Below are 8,092 nucleotides of genomic sequence, written 5' to 3'. Positions count from 1 at the left end.
CAGTCTCTTTGAATGATGTCAAATCTGTTTAGAACTTTGTCAGGTAAAACAACATTGAAGCTGAACTGAAACATTTTATTTTAGCCACTTGGGAGAAATATTTAATCTCTCATTTCGTCTCTAATAAAGTTCATTTTGTTGTTGAATTGCATTTTTAATGTAATTGGAAACAAAACTTAATTTATAAAATCTAAAACAAGACAGAGCCTCTATCTATGCCAGCAAAGACAAACCACATCATGTGTTTTGGCATAGAAAACCCAAAGAAGGACGAATTGAATTAAACTAGAGCTAGCAGTACCTTCTATAAAAACCTCTACCTTAAGTTTCAAAATCAATTCAAATTGCACCGGGAAAAAAATTAATGCAATTACTGTTTTTGGCTGGGTTTTCATTCTGAAATTCTGCAGAGAATCCCTCTGCATGAAGACAGATCTGAGCCCAACTCTAAATGTTCATCAGTCAGGAAATCATGAGTTCTCCAGGTGAAAAAGTTTCAGGTGATTTGATTAATTGAGACCCTGATTCCTCATCCAGTTCTACTACCAAGAAATCAGGCAGATGACTTAAATTACTGTAGTCTGAGGAAACAGTTCACCCTGTAAACAAAATGGTAAATTCAAAATTAACAACACATATTTTGCAAAGCACTAACTTCTGCTTTAGACACAGAAAATATATCACAGTGTTTGTGTTTTGACATTTCCAAAAATCACCTTCAACCAACTGGTTGAACATACACATCTCTTGTGCAATAATTTAAGAGATTCATTTAAAACACAAGTAGGTTTGGCAACACCATCAACACCAACAAGAGGAAGTCCACAGAGAAGAACAAGGAAGAAAACGATGAACCGGTCCTGATGCAGGAAGAACGAGATTAAAGAAGAGGACCAACATCATGAAATTAATTCTGATCAGTAACCATTAACTTTGGAGAGATGCTGAGGGAAGCTGGACAGACAGTAACATTAATCAGAGCTCCATAATAATGCTGGGCCCTTAAATGAGAGGGAAACATTTTTTTTTTTTCTGAAGCCTAATATTAAACACTTAGTACAGAAAAACTGATTCATAATCAAGTTTAATACATGTTTTGTTGGGTCTCCTTAATGTTGTCTAGATGAGAAACATCCCCTTCGCTCTGGCCCTACCAACATGCCACTCATCCCAGTAGGACTTCACTCACTTTAACACAGGAGAGGGAATGAAGCTGTCTAGTTTTTACTGCAACCTGAAATTCCTCCAGATTCCTTAAATTTGTTTCAAGATATTCTGCTGCTCAGAGAGAGATACATGCTTCAATATTATTATGAGGAACTCCAAACATGTATCTTATTTTTACATTTCTCTGAAAAAGTGAAGTAATTTCTGCTGAGCTCAGGTAAGATTCAAACCCTCAGCATGGCTTGGCCAAGGTAAGAAATACTTGTCTGCCACTAAGCCATGTTCCTGTTCCCTGAAATCGACCTTTGAACTCTTTAAATTCTCGCTCCTCTTCCTGCATCTGTTGGCATTTTGCTGAGTGACAAATTTCTGGAGATTAAAGTGTGGAAGAAACATTTGTCTGAGGAGCAAAAATATATAAACCTTTTGAAACTTTAAAAAAAAAATTGTTTTTAACAGTACTTGTAGAAATCACCATTGTTTTCTCTTTACGTTTCTCTTACAGAGGTTCAGGTCTTTTGCAAAGTATGACACTCAATTTTAGCAGTGTGTTTATCTATTATTATATGTTGCAGAACAACAGTTCATAGTAATAGAGCCTTTCTAAAACCTGCTGACATTTATTTCCTGGATTTCAGGGCTGCAAGGTGGTGAAATCTACAACTACACAGGTAAAGGGATTCATTTTGTCAGACACAAAATAGTCACTGAAGTGATATTACATGATCTTCATGATGTAAAAAATTATTTCAGGTAAAATACCAGCAGCTGTGCTTAAATTCTGGGCGCCACAGCTGCTGGTATTTTACTGTAAATAAGAGACTTTTTTTACACTTAATCAGTTAATGTATGTAATCTAATATCAATTTTATTAGCTTTATTCAACATAGTTGAATTGTTTCCCCTCTTTTTTGTGAAATGCCAACCTAAATATCTGCCTTCCTAATGAAGCCCATGAACCATATTAATTCTTCACACCCCATTACAGAACTCTGTTGTTCTTCTGAGGGACATCAGTTCAACATTTAAAGGGGGAGATGATGGATTTATTTAGACTTACTAACATATTCTCTGTTCAGAATCTGAATCTGAGTTTTATTGCTGTTCTTGCTGGTCACGGAATGAGCATAACAAACACTCTGATGATATGGAGAGTGTTGTAGAGCTGCACACTATATCAAAATTCATTTGTCTTTGAGGTCATAAATGACAGCTTGTACTTTATTCTTTGGCGGTGGGATAGATTTTCCATACTCTTGATGCCCACATTTAATATTGTTTTTTTTTTTTTGTTTTTTTGCTACTAAGATACTAAAGCTCACAGAGAGTGGTCAGGATCGATTGATGATGTGGAAAAAATGAAGAAAAAAAAACAGTTAAGAAAACATGTTTTCCTAACAGTGCTGACAAGGAGCAGAGGAAATTATCAAAAAAGACTGATAAGTGCTTAAGCATTGCCGTGTTTAACATTATTTTTCACATAAATTTGTAATTGTTTTTGTCTTTCAGGATCTCAGTGTGAAATGGCCAAAGCTGACATTGTGATGCTAGTGGATGGTTCTTGGAGTATTGGAAAGATTAACTTTCAACAGATGAAATCATTTCTATCTGAGATGGTTCAAAACTTCCCCATCGGTCCCAACACAGTCCAGATAGTTATTACTTAATTTTCATTTAAACAAAGGTGATGAGCTAGTTTAATGTACGCAATATGAAATTATTTGTTAATATTATTGTTGTTAGAGATTTTTTGGTATTATCATTTTGTTATTACTTTAGTTCATATTCAGTCTAATGTTAATCAATAGTTAATCAACATTCAGTATTATTGTGATTTTCAGTTTAAGTGTTCTCTTTCTTCTGTGCGTATAAACTGACCTGGAGGTCACATCTGCCTGTTCGTCTTCATGTGAAACGGTTAACTGTGAGTTTCCCAGAACTTAAATTACTTTCCACAGGTGCCTCCTTATCAACCGGAATTCTCCCTACCTTAGAAACTACCTGTGTGCAGTGATATATTGTCTCTGCTGTCTATCCTCCTTTATTTTGCTTGATAATAAAAGACAAGCTGTAACCAAAGGTCTTCAGAACGCTCAGTGAACGGCTCGGATGAGCAGTTTGCTGAATCTTCTCCTTTTGCAAAAGCTTGGTCATAAAATTCATATGCGTTGTCTGTGGTTCGAAAGGAAAAATACCCATCAATTGTCAAAACATATTCTTGCTCTAAGTTCCTGTTTGATTTGATCCATTCATGTGTGTTTTCTGTAGGTTTGACTCTGTTCAGTCACAGCCCTGCAGCTGAGTTGCACCTGAACAGACTCAGCGACAAACAGTCCCTGCTGTATTGTATTGACCGGATGCTGTATCTAGGTGGAGAGACAATGACAGGTCAGTATGTTATTGTGTCCACAGCAGGGTCTCACCATGAGGAGCTCTGGGACTTCAGGATCTGAATGGTTCACAACTCAAAACTAGAACTTTTCACATTTTGAAGGGTTGTAGAGCAACTTCTCCCTGTTAAGAGAATAAAATTATTAACTTCTGGCTTATTATATTCTCTTATGTTCCCGGATTCAATGATTCCATGCTTGGAAACAAAAGCCACAGAGAGATGACAGCGTCACAATAATCAGCATTTATTCAAGACAGATGCATACTATCACCAGAAAAGCACATCACAAAACATCAGAAACCTCAGAGCACAAACACATGAATTTACCTGAGAAAAGGAAAAAGACAAAAGATGGAAACGACAAACAGACAGCAAAGACGTATTTGGAAAATTGCAAGCGCAAATCTGATGTGTTACTCTATGTGGAAAGTTTTATCTTCTTTTCTTTAATTTATTCAAATAAGGCGTATCTTTGCTCATCCAACCAGGACCTGTCTCTGACCCTCTCTCTAAAGTTAGAAACTCCCTGCAATTTGTTCACAAGATCAAACACCAGTTGTCTAAATAAGTGAAAACAGTCCTGANTAAAAGATCAATTTATATTTTGCTGATCTTAGACAACAGAAATGACCTGATGACATCAAGGCACTGAGTTGTTGAAGTGTCTCAATGACAATTAGTTAAAACTCATTCCGGACAACATTACTAAGAAACAATGCTTGAACTGAATAGTGTCATGAGTTGTGGTTGAGAGGTGGTGAGGAGAGACGCAGGGACCCAGCTTGAGATGAAATAATTAATTTAACGAAGAGAGCAGCTCAAAACAGTCCAGGACACAGGCAACACGGCAGAGCGGAAACAGAGGCTCAGCACCGGTAGCAACTGAATTAACAGACTGACACGACAAACTAATGCCAACACAGGACTTCACAGTTCTATTGTGCCGGCAGACGAACTATCATAGACAAAGACCCAACAAGAGACAGAGACAACAGGAGGACTTAAATACACAGGGAGGGTAATCAAGGGAACGAAACACACCTGGGAACAATCAATGGGGAAGACGCAGAGACGGACTCACAGGAAGGAACTGAACACAGAAAACCCTTACAATAAGTGCACAGAAACACAGATCATGACAAATAGTTGTATTTAATCCAGCTCAGTTTGATTTAAAAAAAAAAAAAAAAGGAGATTTAGAGATTGAAAAAAATGCAGTCACAAAACTGAATGCTCTTACACCGAGTTTTATGTATTTGAATTTTGGAACAGTCCTGCTGATATCATATTGTGTTGTATTTTTTCTTTATTGGTTATGTTTTCCCAGACTATTGTCTTTTGTTTTCTTGTTAATGACTTTGGATGTAATCTTTATAATACTGTTTCAGACTGTTTACATTTATTTAGGCAGAGTTTTATCCAGAGGTTTTATAATCAGCAGTGTAGCTGTGGTTTTGCTTTTTGTGTAAAGTGATAAAGACACTGCAAAGTGAATGATGAGAGTGGGGCTAAAAAAATATTTGAAACTTAAAGAAACATTTTTTGAAACTGAAAAAAAAAACTTGCTCTGAAAAGTGTTGAACTATTTTTTTTCTTAGTTTCACATCGTTTTAAGTTAGCGTTTCCATAAAAAGAGAGAAAAAATTCAGTTCCATTTTTTTTTTTTTTTCAACAAACGATATGGCCCCAACTTAGCTCTGCAGGTTGGATCAGGTCATATATAAAGTGATTAAAAACAGTCTCTTTGAATGATGTCAAATCAGGTAAAACAACATTGAAGCTNGAGCAGTTTGCTGAATCTTCTCCTTTTGCAAAAGCTTGGTCATAAAATTCATATGCGTTGTCTGTGGTTCGAAAGGAAAAATACCCATCAATTGTCAAAACATATTCTTGCTCTAAGTTCCTGTTTGATTTGATCCATTCATGTGTGTTTTCTGTAGGTTTGACTCTGTTCAGTCACAGCCCTGCAGCTGAGTTGCACCTGAACAGACTCAGCGACAAACAGTCCCTGCTGTATTGTATTGACCGGATGCTGTATCTAGGTGGAGAGACAATGACAGGTCAGTATGTTATTGTGTCCACAGCAGGGTCTCACCATGAGGAGCTCTGGGACTTCAGGATCTGAATGGTTCACAACTCAAAACTAGAACTTTTCACATTTTGAAGGGTTCTAGAGCAACTTCTCCCTGTTAAGAGAATAAAATTATTAACTTCTGGCTTATTATATTCTCTTATGTTCCCGGATTCAATGATTCCATGCGTGGAAACAAAAGCCACACAGAGATGACAGCGTCACAGTAATCAGCATTTATTCAAGACAGATGCATACTATCACCAGAAAAGCACATCACAAAACATCAGAAACCTCAGAGCACAAACACATGAATTTACCTGAGAAAAGGAAAAAGACAAAAGATGGAAACGACAGACAGACAGCAAAGACGTATTTGGAAAATTGCAAGTGCAAATCTGATGTGTTACTCTATGTGGAAAGTTTTATCTTCTTTTCTTTAATTTATTCAAATAAGGCGTATCTTTGCTCATCCAACCAGGACCTGTCTCTGACCCTCTCTCTAAAGTTAGAAACTCCCTTCAATTTGTTCACAAGATCAAACACCAGTTGTCTAAATAAGTGAAAACAGTCCTGAAGTCCTGCTGCTTCATGGCTTTCACAGATCAGTGTGAAAAGCTGGAACTTCCTACTGATTGCTACTGAGGGCAGATCAAAGATCTTGGCAAACAATCTGTCTTAACTACAAGTAAAATAAAGGTCAATAGGCCTAAAAAAGTTATAAATTTTAAAACTATAATTAGGCTATTTCAATCAAGTCATGTTCAATTTTAAAACTAGCTTATTTTAAATATATTTTCTTAACATCCCTCTGTTAGTTAGTTTAGCTGGAGCAATATTAGACTGAAGAAGATGTTGCTTAATATAGAAACCAGCAGAGCCACAGGTTACTATGGAGATTTCTCTTTTGAGCAGCAGGTGGAGCCCACAGCATCACTCTTTTCATTGGCAGACTGAAGCAAAGATAAAAAAAATTCAGCAACAAATAAGTTCTTACAAAAATACAAAAGACACACCAAACATTATTGGACCAGAACTAGATACACATTTTTATGTCTCTACACTTTTGATACTTTCAGTAAGAAACTGTCAACATGAAAGTAGTTTAAATCCAAAAGTTTTGGACTTTTCCCTGAGTCCATATTCTTACAAATAATCTTAACTGGGCATTCTGTAGATGAAATTTATAAAAAATATCATCAGATTTAAAATGTAATTATTTATGGGTTTTTTGTTGTTGTTTTATTTTGCAGGCATGTAAAACCCATTCCTAAAACATTTCTTTCTTCTTCACAACATGCAGGACGAGCTCTACGTTTCATTCTTCATCAGAGCTTTAAACCCGGGGTGGGAATGCGTCCAGACTCAAAAAAAATTGCTGTTCTGATCACTGATGGAATGCCTCAGGACGAAGTAGAAATCCCAGCAAAGAATCTGAAAGACACTGGGGTCGAGGTCTTTGTTATTGGTAACATTCCTTTTCTGTGTGGATGATACAGTTTAATTGTAGAGCAAGTTTTCCTCCTTAGATCACTGCTGTAGTAGTACATGTTTGTTTCAGGTGTGAGAGACCTTGATGGACTGAGGACCATCGCTTCTGAAGATATCAACAGTCATCTTTACCTTGTTTCGACTTTCCAATCCCTCCATGATGCTGCCTCCAATATCTCCACCAGCATCTGTCATGCTGCTACTGAGCTGAAACAACTTCCCAGTTACTGTGAGTATGTTTATAAAATGTCCTGTTTATTTAAGAGCCATAAAAGACAGGAAATAATAAATAAATAAACATCTTAATCTGAATTTGAGTTGATTTTAAAAGCAAATGCATCATCAGAAAAATAACTTATGACAGAAAAACAGCCAATTTGCATCTGATTATGAATAAAAAGCAAATGTTGACATGTAAACTAATCTGCCTTTTTCTCCACTTATCCAAAAGTTTCACACTTTTTGGATAAGTGAGCATAATGTTAACAGAACAAGAACACTGAGATTCACATTTGTTTTTATTTGTCCTCTGAGTACAAAATATCTGATGAAATTCAAATGTTGCATTATTAAGCAGCTGAATAAGCATTCTTGAGAAATATTCAGTTTCAGGATTTTCCCTACATTTCTCCATTACTCCACAGATGTGATATTTCTGAACTAATAAATCAAAAGTTTTCAAATGTTTTCACTGATGGAGAATCTGAGGATGTGATGCCTGCTGCCAAAAACCCAGATAATGCTGTGATAGAGATATGCGTTATTGGTGACTGGCTTTTTCTGGATTCATTCAGTTTAAATAGTCAGAGTACCACACTTCAAAATCACAGTTGCTTGGATAAGTAAAGTTGCCAAGATGGAGCGCAATGTGATTGGTGACTATTTGTTTTCAGACAAATGATTAGTTTGAGACACACATCAGTATCAGAGTTGTCTACAGAAGTTTTAGTTTAGTTCACTTCTCCACCAAG

At 36.3% G+C, this 8,092-nt stretch overlaps 1 protein-coding gene across 1 annotated transcript in view; it reads left to right on the top strand.

Annotated features, from left to right (window-relative positions):
• Window positions 1–6,959: 6,959 nt before the first annotated feature.
• Window positions 6,960–8,092, top strand: part of LOC103147085 (scavenger receptor cysteine-rich type 1 protein M130-like) — an 18,103-nt gene continuing 16,970 nt past the window's right edge. Inside the window, exons 1-2 of the mRNA XM_016678040.1 lie at window positions 6,960–7,098; window positions 7,192–7,350. Coding sequence (XP_016533526.1) covers window positions 6,984–7,098; window positions 7,192–7,350 — 274 coding nt within the window. The 5' untranslated portion in view covers window positions 6,960–6,983. The remainder of the gene's footprint in view (window positions 7,099–7,191; window positions 7,351–8,092) is intronic.

The sequence above is a fragment of the Poecilia formosa genome, unplaced genomic scaffold, assembly GCF_000485575.1.
Source record: "Poecilia formosa unplaced genomic scaffold, Poecilia_formosa-5.1.2 Scaffold173, whole genome shotgun sequence".
NCBI classification, from domain to species: domain Eukaryota; kingdom Metazoa; phylum Chordata; class Actinopteri; order Cyprinodontiformes; family Poeciliidae; genus Poecilia; species Poecilia formosa.
This window is presented reverse-complemented; position numbering and strand designations above follow the sequence as displayed.